This window comes from Alosa alosa, chromosome 11 (genome assembly GCF_017589495.1).
Source record: "Alosa alosa isolate M-15738 ecotype Scorff River chromosome 11, AALO_Geno_1.1, whole genome shotgun sequence".
NCBI classification, from domain to species: domain Eukaryota; kingdom Metazoa; phylum Chordata; class Actinopteri; order Clupeiformes; family Clupeidae; genus Alosa; species Alosa alosa.
Window position 1 is genome coordinate 19,828,651 of NC_063199.1, and position 18,902 is coordinate 19,847,552.

Sequence of the window (18,902 nt, forward strand, 5' to 3'; positions counted from 1 at the left end):
TTGGGTGAATGGTTGCTGAAGCAATGTACAGTAGATATTGTATTAAAGATCAGCCATTTCTTTCTGCAACAGTCGAGAACCCTTTTGCAATTATGTAAGCACATAACGTAATCTGAAAACTGCTGCCCTGAAAAAAAGACAATGCAACTGATCTCGGCTGGTATTCTGTCTATAATGGAGTGGAATGGAGATTTCTAAGTGACCCCAAACGTTTGAGTGGTAGTATACACACACACACACACACACACACACACACACACACACACACACATACTGTAGTTCTGTGCTGCTGTCATACTGGAATTTTCCTTTGCAGATGAAGTACTCTGTCTGTCTGTCTGTTGAAGACAAACAACCTTTTGGCTCCCTCGGCTCAAAGGAAGCAAATTCTCCAGAAAGATTGAAAGAGAAAAATGAGATGGTGGTAAAGAAAGCTTCTTACCTTTTTCACACTTTTTTCCGGTAAAGCCTTGCTGGCAAATGCAGGCGTTGGGAGAGACACACGTTCCTCCATTTTGACACAAGCCGTCACAAAGGGCTGTGGGTCAAACAAAGAGGCAAGCACTGCTCACTCAGCTGCATTGTTTACGTGATGGAAAGCCTGTACATTCATTATTCAAATGTTCCTTATTTTAATTAACGCTATAAATCATTATAGCTTATGGCCCTGGCATTGTGCTTTTATCGAAAGTCAATATTTTTAGCACACCAGAGAGATGGCAGAGAAGCAAATGAGTGTATTAAATCACTTTTCCTTCCTTCCTAGGCTTTATCAGGAGCAGAGCACCAGCAAAAAACTTACTGGTGTGTTATATACCTAATAGCATGCAAAATATAAGACATATACACCAACAGCATAAATGTTCAGAGTCCTAGGGGAAGGGTATGAACTTAAACAGCATGCAAAGATGAAAATATTTATCAACCAATAAAATGATACACTATTTCTCCATCCATATTTTTATTGACACACCAAAAGCAGAAAAATAAGAACTATGCATAGAACATACAATCCGTATTATGGAAACGTTATCCTTGTCTGCAGGACCCAAACTTTTCCAGTATTAAAGGTTTAGTGAGGTTCAAATATGGTCAAATATATGTATTGACTTATGGCTGCCGTTAAAAAGTGCAGAGGACTATTCCTCACCCAGACTATTATTTTAGTACATCAAGACACCCCGAAGGCTATTATTCTGCTTATACCACAGTTACCACAGATAGCAACTAGATGTACTGCAGAGCGGTACAAAATATGACCGCCGCCCAGTCCAGCACATTTTTTCCACAAAAATAAGTCATGCTTGTCAAATTGTGTTTCCTACATTTCCTTTTTTGTGTGTTTGTAATTGAGTGTGTACAGAGTGTGTGGTTGTTTTTGTGTATATGTGTTTTGTGTGTGTTTTGTGTGTGCGTGCGTGCGTGCGTGCGTGTGTGCATGTACTGTAGGTGTGTTTGTATGGGTGCATGTGTGTGTGTGTTTATGTGCGTTCATGTTTGTGTGCGTGTTTGTGCGTGTCGTGTGTGTGCATGTATGTGTAGTGTGTGTGTGTTTACGTGTCTTTGTGTGTGTGTGTGTGTGTGTGTGTATGTGTGTGTGTGTGTGTGTTTTTATGTGTGTGTCTTTATGTATGTGTACATAAATAAAGCAAATCAGGGAACCACCTACTCTTTGCGATAAGTGCCATGGGATCTTTAACAACTTTAACAACCTCAATTTAACATTCATGCAAAGGAAAACATCTGCAGTACAGTGTCACTGCAATAGGACATTGGGATTGATATTTGTTTGGTGGCTTTTGGCCACAGGGAAGAGTGCCACCTACTGGCCAGCCACCAACACCACTTCCAGCAGGAACCTACTCTTCCAAGGAGGTTTCTTATCCAAGTACTAACTAAAACATGATTAGTTCATAGATTTCACATGTAAAATATATTTTATACAACCCCACCCCCATCTTGCCTGTTCATAATTCTTAGAAATTCTTGAATTGTGTGCATGTGTGCGTGTACGTGTTTATGAGTGTGTGTGTGTGTGTGTGTGCCTGTGCCTGTGTGTGTGCATGTGCATGCATGCGTACATATTAGGGGTGTAAAGATTAACCTATACGTATCGGTATCCGTTTTTAACGTGTAAGATACGGCTACATCGATATGTTAAGCCCCGTATCGGAATAAAACTGAAATGAACCGGTCGTTATATCGATTTACTTGTTACGAATCGGTTCACAACCTTTTCTGCTCGCTCAGACTCTCATTTACGTTGCAAGCAGCACGTTCATCCCACTTCCTGTTTTGAAACTACACGTGGCACAGATTTGTGGGTAATGAAGTTCGTTTTGGGCTGCACTCATTGCCCAAAGTTGTCGAAGGACTTCATTACCCATACATCTACTGCAACTTAAGCACGTGACAACTCGCACTCGGTCGTTTCTTTGACAGTTTTTACTCTTTTGTTTTTCAAAATCCAGCGTGAAATTAAACACTTACTATAGCATTCCTAAACGGTAACGATAGTCTGTAGAGTAGCCTTACGTTTTATGAAGGGATTTCCTTAATGTAAAAAAATAATTTGGCCCTTGCTGCTAAAACGATGCACAAATTATTATTAGTTTGTTCATATTCACTCAGACTTGGAACAAAATAGGCCCAGTTCAGTAGGCTAGGCCTATTTTGTTCTTGTAGGCTATCTGAGAAAAGGCCAAGATTGTCTTAAGCACTGTTTTATTTTATTTCGGTATTGTTACCTCAACAATAGGCTACAGCTCCTTGAAAACAATCAGATATAACTCTATAAAATCTATAAAGTCTATAAAAATGTATTTTTATGTTGTATTTGGCTGCTGTGTTTGACTGAAATGTAGACTATTATTTTTTCATTTCAATACAGTATATGATACAAACCTCAGTTTAGATAATCATATTCACACATTCTTTTGCCTAATTGACATGACCATGATAATTGATAATATAAAATGAATGTGCACCTTAAGCAAATGATAAAAAAATCTTTCAGAATGCTTTCCATTCTTCAACTGCATCGAACTGCATCGAATCGCATCGAATCGTTCTGAATCGTTTTTTATGAAGGTGTATCTTTTCTTGTATCGAATCGTGCCCATTTATCTAGATGTGAATCGTATTGTCTTTTACATGAGAGATTCACACCCCTAGTACATATTTCTACTGTGAATGTATGTGTGTGTGTGAATATCTGTTTATGCACATATGTGCATATGGAATGGGTTAACATGACCCCTGGAGGCAAACATACGCAAAGAATTGGTCATCCTAGGCCCTACGGTTCTCAAGATATTCACAGAAAACTCTGTTGGTGTACGGTCACTAAATGTACACATAAATTAATTTATTGTGTGGTCCCCCATGAACGAAAATCCACGAAACTTGGCATGCATTCAGAGGGTGTCATAACGATCCTACACTTTCAATTTCATGCAGTTTTGACCATGTCAGCCAGAGATATTGTGATTACAACACCTCATTTTTTGCTTTTTAATTTTAACTAACTTATACATGAATTGAGTGGTAATGGGATTTGACATGGCCCCCTTAAGACCAACATACAAAAAAGGTGGTCCTCCTAACGGTTCTCAAGATATTCACAGAAAACTGTGTCCGGCCACCTACAGGCCAGTTGGTGTACAGTAACATAAATGAATTTATTGTATGACCCCCCATGAACGGAATTCCATGAAACTTAGCGTGCATTCAGAGGGTGTCATACTGATCCTACACTTCCAATTTCATGCAGTTTTGACCATGTTAGGTCACAGATACCTGCGATTACAACATTTTTACTTTTTCGTTTTTAACTAGGTGGTGCTATACATGAAATGAGTGGTTATGGAATGGGTTGACATGGCCCCTCAAGTTCAACATACAAAAAAAGGTGGTCCTCCTAAACCCTACGTTTTCGAGATATTCACAGAAAACTGTGTCCGCCCTACCCTCCTTTCGGGGGGTCCAGTCCAGCGGGGGGGCTACAGATCAAAACGAAAAACAATGGTTCCATGTTATCCTTGTGGGGCTACATGCCCACCAAGTTTTGTGCACCCCGGTCTTTCAGTGTCCCGGGAATCCTTGACGGAAATTTGGCCATGCGAAAAAGAAAAAAATCAAAGAAAAAGAAAAAATCTGACTAAACCTATATGAGCCGCCGATTCGCTGCGCGGTGGTCATAATAACTTCTCAGCCACACATTGCTTCAATGACTCCATTTTTTAGTACCAATCCAGCTGAGCACTGACAACCCATTTTTGTCTTTTTGGTGAAGGTAACTTATGAGTATGTCATGCTCAACATATTCATATTTTAAAGTGTGGAAAAAATGGGCCTTCATTTTGCACAAGCTACTTTGTAACACTCAGAGTAATAGGTGATGAGAGTTCTTTGCATAATGCCTATGTAAGACCTTATAACATCTGGCTCCAGCACTATATACTGTACACTGTAGATACAGCTTTATGTTTTGAGCACACCACAGAGACTACTACATGGACACACATACCAGCTGGCATACGATGATATACATTCCCCAGAGACACATACATATACATATACATATACATATATGGAGGCCCCTACCTCTGCAGACAGTGCCGTTGCCAGTGTAACCAGGTTTGCAGGAGCAGCTATGCCCTCCCACAGTGTTGAAGCAGAGCGCGTTCTCGTCGCAGTTGTGGAGACCAGTTGCACATTCATCATGCTCTAAAAGAGAGGGGGAGAGAAGAGAAATGCTGATGCAGGCACCGCAACAACTCCCCAACTCCCTCCAATTCTTTTAAGGCAATGATTGGGTTGGGATGTCTCCAAACAGGTAACCACACAAAATAAATACATCTGAGCATGACAAATAATTCCATGTAACAAGTGCAAACAACTTAATCTCCAACAAGACTTCATCTACATATCCCTCTTAAAAAGAAAAACAGATAAATAAAAAAGAAGAACACATGTAATGAATAAGAAATCACTATAATCTAAAATCCAATCCATACAAAAGACTTTAAATATCCACCCACCAACAAAAATAAAAGCTCAACTGTAGGTGTCCCACACTCAGAGCAAGGAATTAAAACTTGCGAATGTAGCTTATAATTACTACTATCACTAAGAGATCAGAGATCAATGAAGTTTTTTTCCTTTTTATCTCATATTTTTTCTCGAGTTGAACATTTAACCACTTTTTTTACAGGCCATAAATACTGTTTCTGTGGAATAAGAATGTGAGATCAGCCACTAACCACAGGCACCTCACCACCCAGGCTGCCATTAAAAAACATCTCTCTTTGCGGGACGCTGTTGAATGTTCTGCACTTCCACTCGAGTTATTTTGGTACAAACGTGTTTTGAAGAGGAGTCAGGCAGACACAGAGGTGGGTGACACATGAAGAAGCCTACTGAGGGTGAATCATCAGCATCCCAACAGCAGTGATCTCATCTGAATATCCTCAGGTGTACAAGTAAATAAAAAAAGAAAGAAAGAAACAGAACGTCTTCTTCTTCCTTCTCCACACGGAACCCAAACACTCCGGAAAATAAATTGCCCTCCACTGTCTGCCTATGCTACAAAACAGAACTGACGTTGCATTGAATGATATAGTTTTCTTTTTTGACAGCAATAGCTGCCTTATTTTAGGATACAGCGGGGAAAATAAGTATTGAACACGTCAACATTTTTTTCAGTAAGTATACTTCCAATGAGGCTATTTGCATGAAATTTTCACCAGACATTAGTATTCACTCTGATAATCCACCCATATAAAAAAAAACATTAAAGTCCATAGGTAGAGTTATGTGTAATAAAGTGGAATGACACAGGAAAAAAGTATTGAACACGCCTGCTGAAATTTCTTAAATACTTTGTGGAAAAGCCTTTATTCGTAATGACAGCTTCAAGGCATTTCCTGTATGACGAAACTAATCAGTCACAGTATTCTGGTGTGATTTTGGCCCATTCTTTAAAACAGATAGTCCTTTAATATTGAAGATTCCAGGGGTCCCTCTTGTGAATCCTGATCTTTAGTTAACTTCCAAAACTGTTCAATTGGATTGAAGTCAGGGCCTTGATTTCCTTTCTCTGAGACCAATTGAGAGTTTCCTTTGCTGAATGGTTTGGATCATTGTCCTGCTGGAAGGTCTAGCCATGTCTCATCCTCATCATCCTGGTGGATGTAAAGATTCTCCCGGAACAAAATGACTCCATTCATCATTCCTTCAACTGTATGAAGTCTGCCAGTACCATGAGATGAAAAACAGCCCACACCATGATGCCACCACCTCCAAACCTCACTGTTGGTAGGGTATTTTTAGGGTGATGCACAGTGCCATTTCTCCTCCAAATATAGTGTGTAGTATGACATCCGAAAAGTTCAATTTTGCTCTCGCCTGACCAGAATACATTCTCTCAGTATTTCATAGGATTGTCCAAATGTTGTGTAGTAAACTTTCAACGAGCTTTCACATGTTTTTCTTCAGCAATAGAGTCTTGTGGGCTGAGCGTGCATAAAGGCCATGGCAGTGGTTGCATTACCTATGATTTTCTCTGTAACAAATGTACCTGCTGCCTCCAAGTCTTTCTGGAGCTTTCTCCAAGTGGTCCTTGGCTCTTGGGCTACTCTTCTGACTATCCTTCTGACTTCCTGGTCAGAAATCTTGCGAGGAGATCCTGCGCATGGCCAGTTGATGATGTAGTGATGTTCCTTCCACTTGCAGATAATGGCTCCAATACTGCTTGCTGGATGATTCTGAAGTTTTGAAATGCATCTGTAACCTGTTCCATTGATATGTTTTGCAACAATAAGGTTGCAAAGGTCTTGGGAGAGCTCTTTGCTTTTACCCATCATGAAATGTTTCTTGTGTGACACCTTGGTAACAAAAAACCTTTTTATAGCCCACCAGTATGTACTAACCCAGCTTATATCAATTTGCACAGATAGGAGGGATAATTTCTCTACTTATAGATTCCAGTTTGTTCCTTGCCTTTGTGTACTGCTTTTTCTTAGCTGTTCAATAATTTTTCCCTGTGCCATTCCACTTTCTTACTCATAACTCTACTTTTAGACATTAATGTTTGGATTTTTATATATGTGTGGATTACCTAAGTTAATACTAATGTCCGGTGAAAATTTAATGCGAATAGCGTCACTGAAAGTATACTTACTAAAAAAAAAAAATTTGACTTGTTCAATACTTTTTTTCCTCGCTGTATGTATATTTTAGTAACACATACCTACAAATTATTTGGGGATTAAAAAAGGCACACCTCTATGAATACATCCTGAAAGTACCTATTGCATACTGTAGCAACCTGTATTACATATACTGTATGTATACACAGTACATGCATACATACAGTACATACGTTTATGGTATACCTACTCCTAGGACACTGTGACATACTGTATGGAAGGACTGCACCAGTTAAATGATTATGTCAGTATTCATATTAGCACATTATCACTCTTATCACTGACCACATCAAATGGAAATGCATGGGTGTGGGTGCATGTTTGGAAGGCGCAGTAACATCCATATCCGCATGGCGTGATAAGGCAGGAACAGGTTAATTTCCATTTTATAAAACCGTGGCATGCCATATTCGGAGAGTACAGTGACTCATCTAAATTGTGAGTGACACTTGGGTGATCGCTTCTGAACATGAGGTGCATTTGACGGGACAGAGAAGGCATTTACAATTACTTTATGGCAGCCTCCTCACACGCCATCCACTGGTTTGCATTAAAACAGTCTTCAAAACCCCTTCCATCACCCAGCCAGGAAATGGAACAGAAATGAAATGTCGCCCAAGGAAGGGGGAAAAAAAGAGATTAGCCCAAGGTCACATCTGCTCACGCCTGTGGGACCTGAACTTAGCGTGCCGTCAGTCTGAAAAATCGACAGGATGGCAGAATCGTCTCTGCATGACAAGGACTCATCCCGCCAATCAAATGTGGGCCCCATGCTCCAACTCACCTCACTGCTGTCGCTCATGCTCCAGACAGATAAACAATCATGTTATGTACAGGCAGTCGCCAGGGAAAACCGAGTTGTGTGTGTGTGTGTGTGTGTGCTCCCCTCCAACTGTTGGAAGGAGCAGCAGGCTGTGGGCTGCGGTGCATTGTGTGCCTGTGTTTGCACGTGGACAAGAATGGAAACGAAGCATCAATACATCTGAGGGCCTGTGGCGGACAGGAGCATTTAGAATGCAGCTCGTGGGACGCCACACACGTGGAAATGGGCACTCAATAAATGGCAAACCTGTGTGCCTCTTTTTCTGCACCTGGGGAGAGTTTAGGACGCGCAAACATAAGACCTAAATCTTCAGCAATTCCCTTTGTTTGTTTTGACCAATCCAATCTCCAATTTGCTTTATGTAAATAAAAAATCCCTTCCCTTCCATTTTCAGTTTTGCACTTTCTTCAGTCACTTCTACCTGCCATTAGAATCCAGCTAAATTGAGGTGTGGCTTATAGACATGCTTTGTCTCACAAAACCAAAACCTTCTGTTTTCTCCTCTATCAGCGTCTTCCTTGTTCCGTACCTTGCTTACGATTCCTTTTGGATAAAAGTGTCTGTCAAATGAATAAATCACAATGTAACCTAGTGTTCTGGAGATGCCATACTCTCTCTCCGAGAGATGGCTCTTTAATCTAGACAGCCTAGCCGCCGCGGCAACCACCGCTCTCCCGCCTCCCCTCGGCAGAGGCTGGGTGGCTCTGCTATCACCAGATTAAAGTGCCGCCACACACCTCAGGACAGGCCTTTTAATAACATTCAAAGGGGCCATGCACCCAGCACCCTACCTTTCAAGGATTAGACGTTAATCTCTGCGAGCAGAGGGCACCCTAGGCTCTTCTTTACAGAAAAGGGGGGAGATCTTGACCTTCGTGTTCAAGGGGAAACTCGTGCTTGGGTGTTAGGGCCATTTTTTTTTTGCGATGGAGAGCGGTGGACGATAGCTGCACCCTATTCATCCACTGCCATATAAAGAGAAAAGCTGCATGATCACACTAATAATACTCAAAACCGAGGTTGCTTCTCACAACAAACACGAGGTTGCATCATGCTGTGTGCTTTTAATCTCTGGGAAAGAAAGATGTTTGGTAAGGATGATGAAACTGTAATCACAGAGTAGAAGTGTTTTATCTCTAAAGCAAACATGAGCTTTTCTTACATTTAAGAGGCATCTATACTGCAGTGGCCAATACAGCAAGGGCTGTATTGAGCAATCATCTTCCCAGTGTCATCATTTTGTAGCTGGAGGTGAATGTGAAAAGCCCGACCTTCACCCTTCAATTTTACTGAGGTCATATTAAGCTGCTCCAACTATCATGTCACCTGCAGATACAGTCCTGGTCACAAATGGTTGGGTAAATCAAAGCATTATCAATATAACTATATTATCTCTGTCACCTGGGAGAACAAACTGCTGCAGTCTGCAATCTACCACTAATTGCTTTGATCCCAGGAGATGAAAAGATCGCTGCAATTCATCAGAAGTTGGTGTCTTAATACATACTTGGATAATACATCACTGGTTCTATCTTTTATAGAGCTTTCCCGCAATTTACCTGGAACTACTCTGGGAAATGGTTGATCCCTTTGGATTGCCGTCCAAACCAAACAGATGTCCACTCCTCATTAATTACTGTACCTGAGGCCACAGAGCTCTGCGCATCCATGTAAATGAGGAGCCTTCCTGAATTTAAACAAGCTTCCGGAAGCAGGAGCTATTTACCAGCTCCCTTACACATGGCTAGAGAACCTGGGACTGTTATAAAGAGCTTCTAAACAGGCTGAATAATCCCAGGAGTATGGGTTCCATCCAATTAAAAGTTGGCTAGAGCCTAAAATGGTTCTCCCATATAGAGGAAAATCTTTCTATTTAGCCATCCTGTTGGCAGACTGCAAGAGCACCCCCCCTCCCACACACACACACTTCCAATTGAATGGCCAAGACAAAGTAATGTCCCAACTGCTGCATCCCAACTTCCAGTATGTGGACTAGGAAAGAGAGAGGTTTTTTGTGCTAAACTGGTGTGTAGAGAGGACTGCAGACACATATTGAGTTCTTGAAAACAAAACTCTAAAGCATTGCAATCAAAGACTAGCGCTAGCAAAGCAAAAGCAAAAAAATAACCCCAAACCCTCTAATTTGTCTGAGAAAATGGAAAGTAATTTCAACTAGATTTCACATACTTCAAAGAAACTCATTGTCAGTATTACAATGAATGTGCATAATGTTCCTGTCATGTCATGACTATAAGCAATGACTAGAGCTAATGTAGAACATATTTCCAAATTAGATTGAATGATTATTGAACATACTGTCACAAGAGAGTCCTTCAGTAGACTCCAATGCCCAGAAAGGGCAGACTTGGTGAGCTAAGGAACATGAGCAATAACTGCTCCTTGTTTCCAATGGACAAGTCTGATTGGTGTTTTGTGACAGTACATTGGGTGTGACGAAACACTTTTCCTTTTTGCCTTATCAATCTGAAAAAATATCAAATACCTTTGATACTTCATGTATATTCCTTTTCTGTTATTGCATGTACTCTATATGCCTCGTTTGCTACAGCTAGTAGTATACCAATTTGGCCTACTTCTGGCAACTTTACAGGCACCCAATTGACCCGATGCTTGATACAGTTAAAAAAGTCCACTGTTTTCATCCAAACACATAGCCACTTCTCTCTGCTTTGTGCTTTGAGATGTTTCAAAGATATTCAGAAGTTGAAAAGAGTGGCAGTATGGGTTTGTATCCACACTGCAACAACTCTCTGTGGCATCACAGTCCAAGCTCCAAAGCTCCAAAACAATTAAAAAAGTTTCCTTTTCTCAGTGTTCTTTTGAAGATTCTCTTTACTACTCCCCGCTTATTTGAAATAATCAGTACCTTGAGCTAATATGACATCACTACTGAATAAAAAAAAAACTTATACTATATTATTAGGGCAGGTCTTATTAGCTTTCGCTGGCTACACACCTATAATCCATTATGGCACTCCATATACATGTAGAGTTTCAGCACAAATATCCAAGATCACTTTCATTGCTTAGGCTTGCATCAGCCTTGAGTAGATTCACCCTTTTACAACACACTGAACTTTTTTACCCCCTCCCACATGAATTCACTAGGACATACCAGTAATAAATGGTCAATTTCCAACACTGGTCGTGATGCAATCCAAACAGGTTATTCATCTCAGGCTATTTAAAGTGTAATAAATCATACTCTTCCACATTAGACCTTACAGGCCTACAGGCAATATTTCACAGTATATGCAGGAACAATTATTACGCACGTATAGCAGCATCTCAGTAAGTCACGTTGAAGATGACAGCCATTTTACTGTAGCGTCTCCTACAGAAGTCGCTATATCAGCTGCACAGAAAGCCCACTTTAATCACATAAATTGACTTTTATAGGGAGATACATAACCAAGTCTAGAACTCCTGCAGCTCACAGGCACGTGATCTATGTTAAATTACTGCAGCTAGATTACATCGCCTCGCCTTCATTATTAATCTCTCCAGCATATCAGAGAAATCACACAATGAAATTATTTGTCTCTCCAAAGGCATACCAAAAGTGAATAAATAATAACTTGGGTTTCATTTTTCAAACGACTTAAATTAATTTCTCTGTAGAGAATTCCTCTTGAGCTGTTATGAAAGGGTCTTCAAAAAGTTCTTCAAAAACATTTTTTTTGTCATCAGTAGTACTGTCCCTACTTTTCCTTTCTTTTCCAACTCAGCCTGCCAGTTTCCCTCCAGCTTTTTAGAGGGGATTGCCAGTGACTGAAAAAGAACAATAACTGACTGCTATGATGTGAAATCACACTGGCCAGACTGATGTTACTCAGAGACAATGCCGTGTGAAGATGTGTGTGAATGTGACATACACTGAAACCCGCTGAGCCATGGCTTCATCAAGGCAGCTGAATATGAACTCATGTCAACTGTTAACTGTCAGCAAAACATAGGGAGTCATAAGGTGCTAATATGAACAATCTTGGTCTGAAATTCATTACAGTATTTGAGGAGGGGGGCACAGTGGGACATTACGGGAAGTAAATCCTCTGGCACAAAGCTGAAAGCTGGAAAAGTGTGTGTGTGTGTGTGTGTGTGTGTGTGTGTGTGTGCGTGCGTGCGCGTTTAGCATCTGCTGAGAGCCGGCGTCATTTTTTTGGAAGGAAATGCACTGTGCTCTTCCACTGAGACGCAGTATACAGGGATTTCATTCATCAGCAAATTACTTCAATGAATAGCAGTGAACTGCTCTGAATTAAAAAGGTAACACAATGTCTAATAAATACTCGGATCTACACCATTTGTCTAAATCTTATCAAAAGCCTGTCTTTAAAACTAAATGCAACCAAACAGGTCAGTGTGTGAGGCTAATCATGTTGTCTTTCTTTGACAAACAGTAAAGGTTATAGTCTTTTATTTGTGTTTCTTTTCTGCTGAGGGTGCATTTACTTGAAACTACAAGCCCAAAAACAATTGTGCTGTAGCTTTTCCCACATTCTCTAAAATGCATCTCCATTACTTCAAAACCAACAACACCTGGCTTTGGTCCTGAGGGCAAAGTCACATTCAGGACCAGGTTCCAAACGCGCGTTTCATTAAAAGCTCTCGAGTAAGAGGCCAAGAGGGAGAGAAAGCAATATTACAGCACCAGCCACCCTTTTGTGTCGAAGTCAAAGCAAAAACAGACCAAGAGCAAACTCTGCAACATGTGAGCAATCACTGTGTCAGCGTGTTCAGCTGGGCGCTGGAATGACTAAAACCTAATAGACAGGATGCTAAAGCAAAGAAGATAGATCTGACCCAAAGCTACAGTGATTCAATGTTTAAAGAACAAAAAGAGTGTGGTGAAAAAAAGAAACAAATTCTCTTAGCATTCCATTATTAGATTGAAGTGTAACTGTCTGTGGAAGCTTTGATGGTACAAGCCTTGAGCAACCTACTGTTCCCCAACACATTCAAAAAATGTTAAAAGTTAAACTTTTCTGTCTGGATGCTGTCTTTGGGAGCTGACCATTATCTGTTTTCACAAATAATACTTTATTCTAGGGATGCACCGATATATCTGCCCAACATTAGTATTGGCCAATATCGGCAAATGTATATGACATTTACCGATGGCAGTGGCTGATGCTTATCTGCTATGTTGCATCAATTCTGCAATAGGTAAGACTATGTTGTGTTATGTGCAGACAGGGGCATTCAGAGATGATACTGTGAAGCCCTGAAAGACCCCAGTATACGCCTAAATACACGGCTGTGCCATATGGTCATGCAGTTGTGCATGTTGGTGTTTTTGCGGATGTACAGTACTGTATGTCTCTCAGTAGCACAAGATGTGTCACACAAACAGTCTCCGCACCGTGCAAATCTATGACAAAAACGGCTATTTTAAGTCAAATTTCTCTGTCCATTCTTATCTGCTTGACTTCTCAAAAATAGCAATTGCATCTTTGTTGAAATACGTTGCTGGCAATCTAATTAGCTCAAATTTGCTGGAGTACAAAATTAAAAAAACTGGCTCCTGTAGTTTTGCTTCCTGTCAGTTTCTTCACTATTTTTCTTCACAAAATAAATTAAATAAAAATGCATTAACAAAATATTGGTATCTGCATCGGTTTGCAGCCAAATTGTTACTTGCTAAACATTGGTATCGACATCTAATCGGTGCATCCCTACTTTATTCATAAGCTATGTACAGAATCACAAATTATTTCCTAGATAAAAAAAAACACATCATAATACAGTAATGCATGTTGTTACACTGCATTCACTCTTGCACTCAAACAAAATAGCATAACAATTATGTCTACTACAAGGTGGGGTCCTAAGTCATAACAATGAATTCAAATACATCAGCAGTTCCATACAGACAGTCTTAGTATCAACTCACTACTCACAAGACAACTGTCTGGCAGAGAGTGAGCTAAGAGCAGACTGGTGTTCAGCTGAATATGGTTGATGTGGAATGGTCTCTTACCTTAGCTTGACTCCACCCGTCTACGTACTTCCACTCATTTACATTTCCCTACAGTACTCCATCTGGAATACTTCTCGTTCACTTTGTTTACTTCGGAAACTTGTCTCCGAACCAACCAGCGAACAGAGGGTGTTCCTGAGAGCGATTCCGTTTAAGTTGCAAACCTATCGTTATCGTTGTGTCCCCCGTGGTTAACATACGTCATTACCAAACGTTAGTGATTGAACTCCAACTGGTATCCAGGCTACTCTTACCTGTACAGGAGTAATCATCGATCCTGATGTAGCCAGTGTGGCAGATGCACATGAAGGATCCGGGAGTGTTGACACACATTGTGTTCTCACGGCAGTAGTGCTTCCCCTCAGCACACTCATCGATATCTGTAGGAAAAAACACCACTTAAACTCAACTATGCGGAGAAAGAGAAAAGTTTGAAACTTTTTTCTTTTCACACTGAAGTTTGAGAAGTAGCGAAGCACTGAGGCGAAGGCCATTTCAGAATTTTTGGTAGAGAAGCAGCGTATTTATCAGTTTCAACAGAACATTATCTCTGACTCCACTCTTTGATTTAAATGAATTTAAGCACACCCTGGGCCCACCTGTATTGAAATCCTCAAGGTTCCCCTTCCTTAAAAGGCGCTGAAAGAAAGTCCTCATTAAAAACAGCTGTGTCCTTCACTCACTTGGGAATTATTCACTTAATGCACATTGTTGTTCTCTCCTGCCATGGTAAGAGTAACCTAGTTTTTTTTTTTTAGGCAGATGTGGATGCAGAGAGAGCCAGCTTCATTCTGCACATTGCAATCACCCCCCACTGGCATTGTACATGCATTCTGCCATTGTGTGCTGTGTTATTAAGCTAAGGCCTTCTGTTTTAAAAACACACACACACATGCATTTGAGATGGACAGGGCCCATAGTCATGTGTGTTCCACTCCCCTAAATCACCTACTGTGAGACAGTATTCAATGAACCTCCGCTAAATAAATAAATAACTAATAAACAAATTAAAAGAGGCCATGAGAAATTGGTGGCCGCTTTTATCTCTGGGTAAAATTATCTGGGTCGAGCTGCTTGCACAGAAAGATAAATTAATAGAAAGCGCCTGCCTGTTGTTTTTCTTTCCTCCTCCTTCTCCCTTTCTCTGCCTCACTCTCTACCAAAGAGGAATCAATCAAAGTCACACCTATGTGAATCGTCTGAGCCTCAGACACACTTTGTTCAAGGGTAAACCAAGCAGCGGATTCCAATTAAACTCTACCAATCTCCACGCACACAGCAATGGGGAGGAAACAAAAGCAAACCAGGATTCTGGAGCCGCTGCCAACAAACAAATGAATAAACAATAACCTAAAAGGCACCATGCTACATGTCCTCCTGTTTAGACAATTAGAATGAAATGCTCAAAAAACAAAACAAAACAACAACAAAAAACAGTTGTGACTTTGCATTTGTTGTTGTCGATAGCACCTGAGCTCTACAGAAGCACTGTGTGGCTTTCCTCATGGCAGTAGCATAGCTATCCATATCATTTTTGGGGCTATCCATGTTATCTCGAGGGAGCAGCACAGTGGCAGTAATGACAGGACAGGACGGCCCTACAGTGTAGGCGGTCAGGCAGCGCTGCTGTGGTGAATCTCGTGCTCTACCTGGGAGCCTCATTGCTGTCTGCTGTCTGGAAATGAGGAGATAACACGCTGGCTGTCTGCACTGAACCGCAAAACACATGCTACCACTGCTGGAACTCCCTCCCCAAAACTGGGCCACTCAAACAAGCAGGGCAAACCTTGTCTTAATGATGAGGGTTATTTGGAATATGTCTAGGGAAGAACTGTACATGTTGTCTGACAGAGGTGAATGAGCTGCCACAGTGTTGTTTGTAGGTCCAGGTCAGCATACCATATTTCTCTTATGTATCTGGTTTGAATTTTCACATATATTTCAATGGATAAAAAAGCCTGTAATCCTAACTGTTAATCAAGACAATTTACCTGAAACAATTTTAAACCAAATGGCCCTTTTAATTGTAGACCGTGCAACTACAACTACAGCTTTTTCAAACACTAGTGGGGCTAATAACAACCTTAGATGTGCGTCTCTGTTACACACCAGATGGAAAAACTATACACAACAGGGAAACACCTGTATGTAGAGCTTAAATGGAGAGCTTGCATGGATAATACCTTGGAATTGCACTGAATATAACATATCAAAACAGGCAGAGCATTAGGAAAAGCAAATGGGGGAAGTAAAGAGCACTGCCTTTGCTGGAAAGCCCTGCCATAGCCTCATTACATGCTACTTGCAGGTGATAAATCATTTCATGTAGCGCATGCAACATGCCTGCTTGTTGTAGAGATCCATTGAACTCAGCAACCACTCAGCAGCACAATGGACTATGAAAGGCCTGATTAATAGTGATGAATCTCATTGTGGCGGCTAAACTGCTTGCCTGCCCATAGCGAGAGTGCAACAGAACAGTTACAATATAACAACTGCTTGGCTCTCGGAAGCAGCTCTGTGCTTGCCTTTCCTTTATCAGACGCAGCATTGTTATCAATGGCTGATGATCATCAATCATCATTTGGCCCACAGTCCTTCATAGAATACCTCTAAAATTATCCTCCAATGTAAATTGCACACACAGGTGCAGTACTTTAGGGCAAAAATAAGAAAGATTACTGAGCTGAGCAAGGGAACAGGAACGGAGATAGGAGTTCAGAGAGCCCTTTTCAAAGCTAGGCTTACTCAAACTCGGGGATGGTGAGGTCACAGAGACCGGTTGGCAGTCAGGTCAACCCTTTAACTAGGGCCCAAGTCATTCTTTAGGTTCATCTCAGTGGTAATTGCATTTGGGATTTTGCCCCTTCTCATCAGTCACTGCAAATTAGCCTCCATCTGCCTTGTGTAATTATTCAGCAAAGTAAAATAAAAGCATTCAGAGTGCACAGAGATGGACCAATTTCCAGGGGTATAAACCTCTCAAGCAGGTCCAATGAGGTTCTTGGGATACTCAGACTACCCATTCTATTACTGTAGTTTCTAGTGTTGCACAGAGCGGTGCATCAAATGGACGGTGACTTGGGCTATATATTTTCTTTATGTCTATCACCAGAAAGCATCTATGCTTACATGGGTCCCCTGTCTGTCACAAAGACTATTGTGACTGAGATGAGACTTCTATCCTTTAATCAAGGCTAAAAAATGTCTAACTTGTCACTTTATACTACGTTAGTGTTCACTATAGCTAACTAGATAACAAATAAACATCGGTGGAAGATAACTAATCATTAGGGCCTTGTTTTAGGTAAGAAAGCTAAAATATATAGACTAGCTCGCCCAGCTGTTACTCTCTGTTTTCACTCAGACTGGGAACCCTGTTTGTATTGAGCTTCAGTCAGCTTCTTTTTAGGGTGGAATAATCAGTCACCAGTGAAGGTGGCTAATGTGATGGTGTTGTAATGTTTCAAAATGGTGTAACAGCAGCAGCGGTAGAGCTAGACAAAGCAATAAAACAGCAGTAGCAAAAGCCAGCTACATCAAAGAATTGGAGCCAGAGCAAGAAGCCAGTAGCTAGTAGTAAACTGAAAAACTCTTTCATATACATTGCCAGTCAGACAACACTTAAAAAAGCTATGTGTAGAATTCAAGTTGTCTAAAGGTACCATTATCTGCAACAGCACTTTTCAATTGACTTGCATATTTGATACAGCACCTTGAGGTACAAAGTGGTATTACAAGAGAGTATTGTCCACAATTAGCTGGCAATCAAGCTAACTTTACATAGACATTCATAACATTACATTCAAATTTCTGTTACTATTTCTAGGTCAGTTTAAGAATGTTTTAAACAAAAACTACTACAAATAGCACTTTTAAAAAAACTTGTGTCACAGTAAATAATATTACAACTTTCCTTCCTACAATCCTTAAAAATGCTACTAAAATATAATAACTTATAAAATATAATTATTTCTAATTCATAACCTTCACATTATTTCTAGACAGTAAATCTTTGAAACCTTTCCAATTTTTCCCCATGGCAACAGATTGAAGAACCAGTAGATGGGCCACGTTTACTTTAAGACACCAATATTTTCCATCTAAGCCTCTAAGAAGCAATCATCATAATAACTACAAAATCATAATCATTACTTCAGCAAGGCAACTTGGCACATAAGAGGGTAAAGACATAATATATAGCAGACATAAAAGCATGCATATGCCATTATAATCAAACACTTAATCAAACACTTTGATGGTCAGTCTACCCATCAAGTAAATGACTATGCCCCCTTTCTCCTATTTGCTTAATGCTTTGAGCCGCACAGATTCCACCAAACTGAATTTGGTAGGGGGATAAAATGGGGCTCAGTGTTTTCTATCCAACACAGCAGTACTCCAGCAGAGAGGCAAGTGCAGCATCCCCCAGAGTCTCTCATACCACAGCATGGATGAAAAATTTACACAGGAGTGATCTCATAGTCTATTTTCGGCTCAGCAATGACCTAGGACTACTTTAAAGTACTACTGTTGGTTTCTTTACCTAACTAAACTTGGAATCTCATCATTGTCGTGTTATCTTGTTATCCAGCAAGTGAAACTGCATTTCAGTGTGTGGGTGATTTGATATTCAATTGTCTGAGAAATAATGCAATTAGTAAGAAGAGGTTGACAATTGTGGCTCAGACTTAGTAATATTTTCACAGGCAAAAGATGTTTCAGCAATTCTAAATCACCCACCTTGCCTATTCACTCTTACATATTTAAGATTAATTATTATGATAATCATCATTAGGTTAGTCAAACATGAAATGCCAATATTTCATTCCACAGAACTGAACGACACAACCAATACGAAATGCCT

General features: G+C 40.4%; 1 protein-coding gene across 1 annotated transcript in view; it reads right to left on the reverse strand.

Annotated features, from left to right (window-relative positions):
* nell2a (neural EGFL like 2a) overlaps window positions 1-18,902 on the reverse strand; it is a 59,600-nt gene that overhangs the window by 21,832 nt on the left and 18,866 nt on the right. The window contains exons 13-15 of the mRNA XM_048258019.1: window positions 14,290-14,415; window positions 4,606-4,728; window positions 443-538 (exon numbers count right to left, since the gene is read on the reverse strand). Of these exons, the coding sequence (XP_048113976.1) occupies window positions 443-538; window positions 4,606-4,728; window positions 14,290-14,415 (345 nt within the window). The remainder of the gene's footprint in view (window positions 1-442; window positions 539-4,605; window positions 4,729-14,289; window positions 14,416-18,902) is intronic.